Consider the following 13,259-nt stretch of genomic DNA (forward strand, 5'->3'; position numbering starts at 1 on the left):
GAAATTCCTGCGTGCAAGCATTGGAACTTGGATATTTGGAACCCATATGAAACCCAATGACCACTGGAACCAAAGAGAGGGAGGAAGGTTGGTAAAGCATGAAATTTAATGGAAAAAAAAAATACAAACTAAGTCTCGGACAGTTATACATATATTAAAAAGAGGGTCGGTCATCCACTTATCCTCTCACAGCATGGTTTCAAAGAAAAATGTATTTTTTTTCTCAAGAAAAAATGATATTGGATCTGACTCAATTTTGAATCGGAGGAAGAATTCTACTTGAGGCCCTGAAGGTAAATCTATCTAAAAATATATTTTTTAATTGAAACGAAGAACAAAGGCACAAAGCTGGCCAATTCGACCTGATACCATTTTTTAAAATCATGCTCACAAAATAACCCTAGATCAATGTTATGTGTCTAATGGGGTCTAATCTAGTGTATGTGTGCTAGATTGGATCAGCATAGTATGAGATAGGTTAAAGGGTGTGATTTAACATATTCCATTTGCTATGGAATTTTTAGCGTATAGATTAAGTACCTAAATTTGATATCAGCGTCGGACATAATGTTACAAGTTCGAGTCACAGACAGGGCTACCTAGGAGAGGGCTGCGTTGGAGTAAAGTGAACATTGTTTGGAAAGGACTATTTACCACTAGACAAGAGTGAAAGCTACCTAGAGTGAGAGCCACCGAAGACGACGACTGTGATGGCATGATGATCTGTTATGTGCCTAATGGGGCCCAATCTAGTATATGAGCACTAAATTGGACCAACCTTAAAAGGCTTGATTTAACGTATTCCATCAACTCTAGAACTTTTGACGTATCAATCAAATACCAAAAAAAAATTATCCATCCAGTACCAAACAATCAACAACTACATTCCAATTTTTTTCAAGATCTTCTTGGGAGAAACTTCATCGCGCAAGCAACATAGAGGACCGCACCCCAAGAGGTGTTTATATCTGATGTACTGCTTCAGAATTTATCTATAAATGAAGATAACTAACTCAGAGTCCTCTTTTTTCTTTTTTCTTTTTGTGGGGGTGAAAAGGGTCCTCCAATTGCAAAAGAATAAAACTCAATACTTTCACAATCTCTCCTCTGTTACTCTATCCTCGTTAAATACAGTGAACCATTATGCGTTACCAGGCACAAAGTGACAAGGAAAAAAAACCCTTACAAATATATGATTCCCTTTTCTGTCCTCATAAAATATACGTTTTTCCCTGGCGTGTAAGTGGGCAATGTGTAAATCGCTCTTCCACCATAAATATTAAAAATAAAAAACAATAAAAAAAATGCACCTCTGTTAGTTTCAATACAAGAAACCAATACAATCTACTAATACGTAATATCAAAGGTTCACTTTACTGGAATATCATGAAGATAATATATATGATTTCCTTCCGAACTACCAATTGAAGGAGAGAATGAAATGGCATTGTTTAATTAAAATTAAAAAAAATATATATAACAAACACTCAAAGCTTGGCAAATACAGGTTTTCTCTTTTGAATTTGAGCTGAGACTGCTTCTGCTAAATCATTTGATTGGAGCACCACAGAGTTCCATGTGGCAACATAATCCAATCCTTGATCCAATGTTAGGTCTCGACTTCTCAATAATACCGCCTTCGTTCCATTAACCGCAAGAGGTGACTTCTCTGCAATTCCTGCTCACATAATTTTCTAAATACTCATACATTTTAGACCAATCAAAAAATTTCTCATCCTTTTAAATAATTCCAATAAAACATTGTCCATTTTAACTAACAAACCCTAAAAAGAAACTTGGTAATCAGGGTTTTAAGCTGTGTTTGGTATGCATTCTGGGTCAATTTTGCATTAATGCGAAATCCACCCAGACTGCATACCAGACACAGCCGCCTTAGACCACCATAATACCGATTCCAAATTCTGAATACAATCGATCCAAAACAGAACAAGCACCAGAAACAACCAAATAAGGGTACGGGAAAAGTAAAAGGACAGGCTTACCCTCGGCAAGCCCCACTAAGCCTTCATCCATGGCGCTTTTGGAACCAAAAACCCTAGATACCAGACCGAAACTCTTCGCCTCCAATCCCGAAAACTTCCGGCCGGTTAGTGCTAATTCCATGGCGTTTCCAAAACCAACGATCCCTGGCAGCCTCTGAAGAGTACCGAGATCAGCAACGATAGCCAAATCGACCTCCTTTACGGAGAAGAAGGAATCCTCTGTACAGTACCTAATATCGCAGCCTGTCACGAGATCGATCCCACCTCCGATGCAACCGCCATGGATTCCAGCGATAACAGGTTTTCGGCATCTTTCCAAAGCTGTGATTGCGGCCTGTAATCCCTTGATACTTTGGCGGATGCGTTCTCCAGATCTGCCCCGGTCGTCGTTAGATGTGGTGTTTGCGAAAGAATCCTTTAGGGTTGAAAGATCTATGCCTGCACAGAAATGGTCACCATGTCCCGAGAGGATGATGACTCTCACGTTAGGGTCTTGGTCCAGCGAAGATAGAGCCCTTGGGAATTCGGAGAAGAAATCGCTTGAGAGAGCGTTTCGAACCGACTGACGATTTAGATATAGGTTGATCACCTGCGAATTTGAGCTTGCCCGAACGATTTCCAAGGTCTTGTACTTCTCCATTTACCTTCACGAGTTCGACGGACGTTCCCAGATAAGAAAGAGAGGATGAAGACTTTGGTGGTGGAAGGGAGAAAAGTTCAAGGATTGAGGAGAGGGTATAGATAAGTATCCGTGGAAGTTTTTTTTTTTTTTTTTTTTTTTGGTAATTGAAAACTTTGTGTTACACGCATCACATCACACATGGTTTGAGACTTTGAGTAATCGGTATCTCGATCCCATATCGGTGTCGGTGTCGGTGTCGGTGTCGGTGTGGGGATCATCATCTGCTCCATTTTCTAGGCAGGTCCATTTCCTAAATTTCTCAAATAGGGGCAGAAATGACCATCCTATCCCTGCCCCACTACACCGTTCAGGTGAGGTTCACCGGATCATTATTCTCTCCAGTTTCTTATCCGGAACGGTTGCCCGGTTCCTCTCATAGGGGGTTGGAAATGACGACCTAACCCCCTACCGGAACCCACTACTCGAGTGAGGTTAAGTCGACAGGAACCAGATAGGATAAAAATTCGGGGTTCACCCCCTATTAGAGGCATTTAGGGAAATGGAGCAGATAATTTTCTTGTCTGTGGATCGTTACAGAACTAAAAGAAAATAGGGATAAATCTGTCCGATCCAAATACTCTGATTACACACCATATTGGTGGTATCAGAATAGGAAGGGCTAAATGGTTCAAAAGAATCCTATATTGGGGATTAAATGGTCTGATCCAATTCACTACGATCCACGATGTCGGGACGTCGGATATTAGTGCCGATTACCATGCACTAAAACTATCCCTTGGATTTCATCACTACAAAGGGTTGACCATAAGAGTTTGATTTATCAAACCAATGGAGTGGATTGGTTTTCGCAGTTGTGGCTTCATTCATCATGTTAGGGAGATTAATACTTATGCTGACTATTTGGTGGGGTTGGTTCGATGTATACATGATCTTGACTTAAGTATGACTTGTTTGCCAGAGACACTTTCCAACTTACTAAAAAAATGATGCCTCTGGTATGACATGCTAAACTATGTAATCTCTTTATTTCTACTAAATATAAGCTCTTTTTAACCAAAAAAAAAAATAAAATATATATATATATATATATATATATATATATATATATATATATATATATATATATATATATATTTGGGGGAAGTGTTTCATATGGGGGTGTGGAAAAATCATAAATCCCCACCCATTAATTAATACCTTGAAACTCCCACCCTTTCACATACAGGTTTTACACGACCGTATATGAAAACTTTCTCCAAATTAATTAATGGACTTTTCAAAAGAATCATAATCCTAATTATCCTCATTAGACTATTATACTCTTCTTTCTAACGGTTTTATAAATAAACTCTGTTTCATTATCTAAAGATTGTGCATTAGTAACAAAAGGGAGAAACTCATTTGAATGGTTGGATTTGATAAACGTACCAAAGCAATCCATCCCCATTTTGCCAAGTGGAATGATAATGTGATAATTCTGATCGTTAGATTGATAGTGTATAGACTTTGTTATTGTAATATCTTATTTTTTTTTAATGAATTTTTAGGATAAGCAAATTGTTGGGATTCCTCCTCGCGAAGAAGTCCTTCAATTTTAGAACACGTTAATTGATTAATTAAAGTAAGTGACGAGACGCCACCTACACCTGTTGGTCACTCAAACACTCTCCTTTACTTAAGTCTCACTTTGTTTTATTTTTTTTTTCCTTATAAAAATTCTTTTGAATTTTTATCGTCTCCTGTTACAGCACGGTGTTGTAACGCATTATGCGATGGCTACAGAGGCCATGTACATCATATGGGGCCCGCTATGTCACATAGCCTTTGTAGCACCGCACGATGCATTACAATACTGTGCTATAACAAGAGACGATATAAATTCAAAAAAAGAGTGAGGCCGTGAGGGGAAGGCAACGCTTTTTTTTTTTTCCTGCTATGCATTCGGATTTTCATATGGTCACGTTTGGTTGGGAGGCAAAAAGAGGTGGGACAGAAAAAATCGTGGGCCTCACATATAATGAGGTCAAGGTGCAACAATGGAAAAACAAAAAAACAAAGGATAGTAAAGGCTGGGCTGAAAGACACTTTTCCCACAAAATCCTAGTGAATAGGATAGGACTTTGAAAAAGGATAGGGTGAAGGTCGATAATTTCCTTACCCTATAAGCAAACAAAATACTGTAGCAATAAATGCATGTTGTCTCCTTTACCACCACATAAGCAAAGAAAATACTGTAGCAAAGCTCGTTTTCGAGTACTATACAATGATGTGAGTCACAAGTTCAGCTTGGGCTAGCAGCCTGACTGAAAAGATGCTGCGAGTAATGGTGCTTGTGGGGCACGGATGAAAGGAAAATGGATGGCCGGTTTGCACCATTTATGCACCAATGGGTAATGTCCGGTCCTTATATGTTAAGAATGACCAACCGGTACGTTGGGATGGACTCGGAGGGTCAAAACTAGAGTAAAAGCGGGTGTGACAACTACCCTTGGGAGATCGGGATTGTGGCCTGGCCCTGAGGTCCGGTGAGATATCTCAGTCCAAACCCAACCCTGTCATGCTTAGTCTAGTCTAGCCTGATCTTAATTAGGTTGGGTTGGCTTTGAATAGCCTAGATTGACCACAATTTTTTTCAGAGCCGGACTAGCTTTTTTTTTTTTTTTTTTTTTTCTAAGGGGCAATTTGTGTCCTTCTATGCACTATAAAAAAATTGAGACATCATCAATATCAATGGTTCTTAAAGGCTTAAAGCCTTAAATGTAATGTTTTCTTAGGCACTCGAATCTGGATACAACCAATTTCAAGTTGAATCAGATAGCAAGGAGGTCATCTCCTACATTCTTGAACCCCATCGGAACCCACCGTTAAATGTAGTAGCTATTATTGATGATGTGCAGTGCCTAACTTCTTCTTTTGTTTCGATTTAGTTTCAGTGTATTCCATAGGCTCTGAATGTTGTAGCAGATGCCCTGGCTTGGAAGACCTCCCTATCATGTGCATGACAGATTGACCGTGTTCCGTTCCGTGGCTTCAGGATCTTTGATTGTCTGAAGCTACAGGCTGTTCACATGGCTCTTTTATTCAGTAAATTCCTTTCTTACCAAAAAAAACAAAAAAGCCTTAAATGTGATATGTAATAATCAATATATAGATATATAAAATTAGGGTCAGGGGCTCAGCCCGAGGCTTCATACTAGGCCCGACTTGACATTGGACCTAAAAATCCCAACACTACCTGTGGGATGAATAGCCCAGCTCAGACCTTGTCCAAGCTCAGAGCGGACTCGAGTTCATAGAGCCAAACTTACACCCCCAAGTGTGGGTCATTAGGAGACTCCCTCCTTAGGAGGCGGAAAAATCCAACGGATACAAAATTGGCTTAGTGCTTGTGAAGGAAAATGATGCCACAATAAAAAATCCAAAATAAACAAATCTCCCACAATATTGCCAACAAATTTGTGCCACAAACAAAATCCAATGTAAGAACGTATTATTATTTCTACGAAAAATGTGTTAGATTTTCTCTTTTCAGGAAAATTTAACCCATAATAGTTTAAAAAAGAAAAAAAAAAAAAAATTGGAAATATCTTAAGGGACAGGTGACACATATCAGAAACGAAATTTATGAAAAAAATAATGTGAAAGTAATGTGACGAGAGATAATGGAAGAAATAAGCCACCAATATATAGACGGAAGTTGTGAGGTGCTCTACCTCTAAAGTGGCATGCGTATCTACTATGTGTTGCAACAATTGTATTCTTAATAGACATTCAACGATAACTTGAAGGTGTTTTGTGGATGGTCTTCCTATTAAAGATTAATTTAGGAAAAAAATGTGTCAGTTCCAACTTTTCGTTGCTTTTATCGGGTAGATTTCAAGAATATAAATCACCTATACTTTGGATGCTCGTTAACAAAAAAAATTGGGGAAACATAAAGCGGTTTTGGAAATCACCTATACTTTGAATGTCATTTTACAGTACTATTGCTCACATTTGAAAAGAGAGAAACTTCCGTGTATTTCAAAATAAGACAAGGACGATGTCATCTCTCATTTCTGATATCCTTGCAAATGTGGAAGACCATTAATGTAAAATTGTCATTCCGAAGGGAATCAAATCTCCAAGGAATTGTAGGGTCCATCCACTTTGGGTGGTAAGGACCATTAATGTAAAATTGTCATTCCGAAGGGAATCAAATCTCCAAGGAATTGTAGGGTCCATCCACTTTGGGTGGTAAGGACCATTAATGTAAAATTGTCATTCCGAAGGGAATCAAATCTCCAAGGAATTGTAGGGTCCATCCACTTTGGGTGGTAAGGACCATTAATGTAAAATTGTCATTCCGAACGGGAACAAATCTCCAAGGAATTGTAAGGAATTGTAGGGTCCATCCACTTTGGGTGGTAAGGACCATTAATGTAAAATTGTCATTCCGAAGGGAATCAAATCTCCAAGGAATTGTAGGGTCCATCCACTTTGGGTGGTAAGGTGATTCTGTTCATGGCATGTGGTTTTGTTTCTGTTTGTGCATGTTCCGGTTTTGGAGGCAACGTCCTTTTTTTTATGTTTGTTTGGGGGGTTTTAGGTCTACCTAGATCTCGTGGTTCTTTACCATAAGCCCTTCTTTTGCTACCTTTGTTTGTTGTAATTATTTTTCTATTTTTTTCTTGTTTGAAATAAATTGATATTACCTATAAGAAAAATGGTCTAAAGATATGGTAACACCCTCTAAAGAAAATGTTATTCAAGACCAGATCACCTACTATTTATTTGGTTTTCGATTCATGCACGATTAGGTGATGGTATGTGTTCCAGTTGCTTCTAGGGCTGCAACAGCTTCGGTTTGGGTTGGGTTTTATAAAATCCTAACCCAACCTTGAATTCCCTTAGCTGGGCTCAGGCTCGACTTGACCCTGACTCAAGGCCTGAAAAATCCAACCTTGATCAGTCCTCAGGGTCGGGCTGGGTCGACCCGCATTTGACCTTGATCATGGAGAGGGGAAAGGAAATGCATGGGCTGGAATGGGCCAGGGAGAAAATTATCAATTTTACGTAAAATAACACTATAATAAAATATATTATATCACTTATTATCTTTATATATAATATATTATATAACAAAATGTGAGTGACATTTAAAATTTATAATATATATATTAATTGATAGTATAACTTAAAACAAGGTCGGGCCGAATCGAAAGAGAATTAGCCCGAGACCTTAACCCTAACCCGACCCGACCCGACCCGACCCTAACTCAAGGTTAGAAATTTCTAGCCCTGACCCGACGTCAGGACCAAATATTTCAGCCCAGACCAGACCCTGTTTGGGCTCAGGACAGATTTGACCCGACACTTACACCCCTAGTTAGTGCCATTAAGAGTGCATGGAGGGACATTTATAGAAACAAAAACAAACAATGGTATCACCTAAATGTACATTAAGATGGATGGAGTACACATATGGCGGGTAGATAATTTATCCAGACTAAGTTTATTCATGATTGGTGGTACATAGTGTGTTGGTGAAGTTGAATTATCCCATATATGGTAATCACAAGCCTGCCCATGAAGAATAGAGATAATTTTTTCTACCGGACCGGTCTTCCCTAGCTACATCCACCATATCTCCCATGTTGAAGGGAAATCCAAAAAAGCATGGAGCCCCTGAATTAGGTGGAAGCAAGCAAGAAATTAAGGAGAGGAGTTCCCACTAAGCGGCCTTCCACGAAGACACTGGACTCAATGGGTGCCAGAAGATACCTGATCATCACTTGGGATGGATAAGCTTTGATCTCCCATCCAAATCCTCACACCTGTGTTGTTGGAGTTGCCTAGTTAGTTGGTATACCCAAAGCAAACAAACCTTTTCTCTTGTATTATTATTATTATTATTATTATATATCTATATGGCATTAATTATTGGCCTCTCAGCTCATATCGCTAGCAACCTGAATCGATCTGATCATGCTCGCCTGGGTTTAATTATCTCGATCCATATTTTCAATCTAATAATATCTAAGTCTTCTCATACCTTCTTTGTCCTCACATATCCTCTTAGGCTCCTAGCTACAGAAAGAGTAGATTGGCCATATATTTATTAATCATGGTTTCATATATAGGATAAACGCTTCGTATCGGTATTGTAGCTGCGAGGTTCCAATCTGACGGCCGGTTACTGTACAATTCAATGTCAACCAGCTGGATGTAGTGGAGACTTTGGTCCACTAGCGTCATTCCCATTATATTTATCCATAATATAATTTATAAGAAGTGGTGTCTAATCTATTCTAAGTAATGCATCTGTCTATCCAATATTTCCTTTTGGTTTAGAAATAAGTAAAGATTATATAGATCCAGAATAAATAAACTGATGAGAAAGTGATCTAAACTGTACGTATGCGACATAAACTGGCAGTGGAGAGCGCAGAACACGGTTCTTCAATATAATAATTAAGGGAAGGGTTGGGGGGGAGCTCAGACTAGAGAGAGGAGGAGAGAACATTGGTGTAGCCCACACCGTCTGCTCAGAAAGATTTTTCCCTTTCTACTACTACTACTATTGTAGAAATTAACCGGGTAAGTGCAAAATCAAATGAGTTTGAATTGAAGTTGGATGTCACGCCTTATCTCCACTTCAAACTGCACCATTAGGGAGAGGATACTTGATTGGTTCTCTCAATAAGTGGTGTATCCCATGGATTTAAATCACCGTATCTGAATCTGTATCAGCCATTCAGCCCCAGCCCCAGCCCCAGCCATGCATGGTTTCCCCTTGGTTTGGTTTGGTTTGGTTTGGTTGGTTCAATGTGAAAATTAAAACGATTGAAAGACTTTGTTTTGTGTATGGTCTCATGGTCTGCATAGACATGAACCAGTCGGTTTTTGGCTTTTGGACCGGGAATAAAATTGCTTGTTTCCATCCATCCAATCGTCAGCATCTCATCTCATATATGGCTGATCGATGTATCTGTACGGCTGTGACCAGAGCAGAACCGGGGGGGGGGGGGGAATATGGAAGAATCTTCTGGTAATTAAATTTAGGAGGAAATTGGATAATTATCAGATGGCCTGGTCATCACGAAGAAGGAAGAAGTAAGGTCCTCGATCCCTACGTCACAGTCCACGGAAATTAAGTCGCAGTGGCCCTGCCACTCACCTCACCCTCCTCTTATTTAAGCCTTCATCTCCCTTCCATTCCTTCGCACCCTCAAGTTAATACACAACTCAGAAATCCTTCCTTTCACCACACATCTTCCTTAATTAGAGAGAGAGAGAGAGAGAGAGATGGGCATTGTTGTTGCAGTTCATCATCCGTGGGTGTTTGCTTTCGGTCTCTTAGGTAGAGATGGAGTAGTCATATCCAACACTGGCTAGCTAGCTTATTCGATCTCCCTAGCTTCTTCTATATATTAAATTATTAATTATTAAAACGTTCCAATTATCTTTGTCATCCAAAATATCTCCTTTCTTCATGGATGGATGGATGGATGGAAGGAAGATTGGAGTTGGACCCACAAAGTTCACCACAGGCGTGTGGGTCCTACCAGCAAGCCTTTTCTTTGATTTTTTTTCAAATTTTATATATAAATCTCCATATCTATAGAATCTATAGGATGAGAAAGTTTTCCTGCACCACCGTTTGATGGATGACTGACACCTCGTCTTCTTCCTTTTATATATATAGGGAACATCATATCCTTCATGGTCTACCTCGCGCCATTGTAAGTATATTTCAAACTCATCTCTTTGTTCCTGAATTTGGGTTTCAATTAAATTAAATGGTTAATTAAATCTGACGGGTGGGTGGGTCATGGGTGGGTGCGTGCGTGGGTATGGAAGGCCGACGTTTTATGGAATATACAAGAAGAAAAAAACAGAAGGGTTTGATTCATTGGCGTACGTAGTAGCATTATTGAGTGCAATGCTATGGATGTACTATGCATTCCTCACCTCCAATGACGCTAATTACCTTCTCATCACCATCAACTCTATTGGATGCGTAATCGAGTCCATTTACATTACCATTTTCCTGGCTTATGCACCCAAAACTGCCAAGGTACGTTACCTACTCTTTTTAATTTACTAACAAATTTAACCACCAAAAAATAATAAATAAATAATTAAAAAAAAAAAAACCCTCTTCGATCTTCTCTATCTATTACCTGTACGTGATCGATCGATCGATCGATCTTAATTTTGATAGTATAAGTCTTATTAATTTGTTGAATTTTGGCAGCAGATTCAAACGGCAAAGCTGATTCTGTTGTTGAACCTTGGGATGTACAGTTTGATACTACTTCTCACTCTCTTGTTAGTGAAAGAACCAATTTCCCGCGTCCGGATTGTTGGTTGGGTCTGTGTTGCAGTTTCTGTCACCGTTTTCGCAGCGCCTTTTAGTGTTATGGTGAGGAGGACATAACTTATATTAACTCTTTTTTTTTTTAATTTTTTTTTTTAAATTTTTTTTTTAATTTTTTTTTTGGGGAGATGGAGGTGGATCCCCCACACACACACAAACAGGGTTGAAGAACAGTTTTAAGTTCATAAACGTGGTGTCAATGGCTGGATCGGTCCAGTTTTGGTTTCGGGCTGCTAATGGGTCCAACCAGATTTAAACCCATTAAACCCGACTTTTCATTTCAGATTGTCTTTTACTGGATCGGCCGACTCTTATTAGGTTCTCGTTGGTTCAGTTTCCGTATTTCATATATGGGAAAGATTTTTTCTGTTCAAGAGCGTGGCCCTAGATTAGCACGAGGCCAATGGGAGTACAAACAGAAGCATCAATAAGGATAATAATTTCCGCTTTTCATGGGGGCTGAATGGTCTTTTTGCCCCATCTGCATCAGCGTATAAAAATCACGCTCCCAATAGAATCCTTTTTTCCTTATTTATTTATTTTTAGAGTTTTCCTTATTTTGTTTCCTGGTTTTTCTCAATTTACAGGTTTGATTTCTACCAGTTAAATAAAAGCCAAACCAAAAACAAACCTATGGGGTTCCGATCCTACCAGTTTGGACTGAAAGATTGACACCCCTTAGGAGCTGTATAGTCCCACATGGGATGTTACCAAAACAAAAAATAAAAAAAGTCCCACATGGGTTTTTTGTTTATTTAGATCCTTGCTGCCTTAAAATACTTGGTGAACCCTAAAAGCCAGTGTGACTCCTGTGCCCACATACACAAAGGGGTACAAAATGATTACCTTGCCTCTATGAAAGAAGGAAATTCCATCCCTATTGATGCTTTTGTGCAGGGTTCCATTGGTCTCGCTCTGATGATGCAGAGGCCACACTGCTTTCAAGGAGCACTCTCCCATAAACATATTAGTAGTGATGGCTTTTTAGGTTTTCAGTTTCAATTATGGTTCGATCATTTTAAGGATGCTAATTATGTAGTCGTTTGTCATTTATTTTGGCAGAGGATGGTTATACGAACAAAGAGTGTGAAGTTCATGCCATTTCCTCTATCAGTCTTCCTCACTTTAAGTGCAGTAATATGGTTCTCTTATGGTTTACTATTGAAGGACTTGTACATTGTGGTAAGCACAGTTGTCATTTTTAGTGGGTGCTCGATTTTATTTTGTTACTCGACTTCATTCACTTGGTTGTTCCATGTTACCATACCTTGGCTGAACCAAAGTAGTAAATTAACTTGGGCTGGTGGGTGACCTTTTCCCAGCCCAATGATCTGGGCCAATGGGCTAACCATTTAGGCTTTCATTCTTGGGACTTAAATCTTTGAGTAGAACCATTCAAGATTCAACTGGGCTAACCATTCAATCTTTTTGTGTCTGGTTCTCTAAATGTTAGCTACCAAACACATTGGGCTTCATATTGGGGGTCATCCAAATGGTGATGTACAGAATCTACAAGAACAATGACAAAGTAAAAGGACACTTAGAAGAGAAGACGCCGGAGGAGGAGGAGCATACGATCAATGTTCTCAATCTCAAACAAAGCACAATGGAGATTTCCGATTTGCAAAAAATTTGTAATGGAAATGATCTGGAGGAAGAACAGAAGCAGAGGGTGAACGAAACAGCCGACGACCACCACCACCTTCAAAAAACCATGGGAACCTCAACCCCAACCGGAGTCGACGACGAGGACGTCCAAATTATTGTGTGTCAAGTTTGATACATTTGCTCTCCACATTCCAATCCACTCCCATCCATCTATCTATATATGCCTCCATTAAGTGTGTCTCTGTACCCCAGGCTTCATCCTTTCCTTTCAGTACTCCCTCTATTTTGTATATTTTGTGTGTGAAAATAGTTGTATTTAGTATCTACTATGGAAATAAACTGTACTAGCATTTTATACCTTGATGGGCCCTGCATATCCTGGACTTATTATCTACTTTAATTCAGGCCCAATCTTACATCAGGTCATGAACAACCCCTAATTAATTGTATTATAGCCCATGTTCCTCACTCTTACATAGATGATATATAGAACCCACTCCAATTAAGTAGGGCCCACTCAGTCGGGCCTTGGAACCCAAATGAAATCCAATGGCCAATGGCACCTAAGAGAAGGAGGAAGGTTAGACAAAGGACAGTAGAATTCACTATTGAACAATGGTGGTTGATTCTCAACAAAGCGGCT

At 39.3% G+C, this 13,259-nt stretch overlaps 2 protein-coding genes across 2 annotated transcripts; one reads left to right on the forward strand and one right to left on the reverse strand.

The window, feature by feature from the left end:
* Positions 1–1,467: 1,467 nt before the first annotated feature.
* On the reverse strand, positions 1,468–2,740 carry LOC122638396 (delta(3,5)-Delta(2,4)-dienoyl-CoA isomerase, peroxisomal). Its single transcript, XM_043831340.1, has 2 exons — positions 2,004–2,740; positions 1,468–1,678 (listed from the first exon to the last, which is right to left on the reverse strand). The coding sequence occupies exons 1-2, from the start codon at positions 2,641–2,643 to the stop codon at positions 1,488–1,490; spliced, it is 831 nt and encodes a 276-aa protein (XP_043687275.1). The 5' UTR covers positions 2,644–2,740; the 3' UTR covers positions 1,468–1,487.
* Positions 2,741–9,933: 7,193 nt separating this feature from the next.
* On the forward strand, positions 9,934–12,788 carry LOC122671125 (bidirectional sugar transporter SWEET14-like). Its single transcript, XM_043868221.1, has 6 exons — positions 9,934–9,988; positions 10,334–10,370; positions 10,489–10,705; positions 10,889–11,053; positions 12,071–12,190; positions 12,462–12,788. Exons 1-6 carry the CDS (start codon positions 9,934–9,936, stop codon positions 12,786–12,788), a joined length of 921 nt encoding a protein of 306 aa, XP_043724156.1.
* The last annotated feature ends 471 nt before the right edge of the window (positions 12,789–13,259 follow it).

This window comes from Telopea speciosissima, chromosome 8 (assembly GCF_018873765.1).
Source record: "Telopea speciosissima isolate NSW1024214 ecotype Mountain lineage chromosome 8, Tspe_v1, whole genome shotgun sequence".
Classification (NCBI taxonomy): domain Eukaryota; kingdom Viridiplantae; phylum Streptophyta; class Magnoliopsida; order Proteales; family Proteaceae; genus Telopea; species Telopea speciosissima.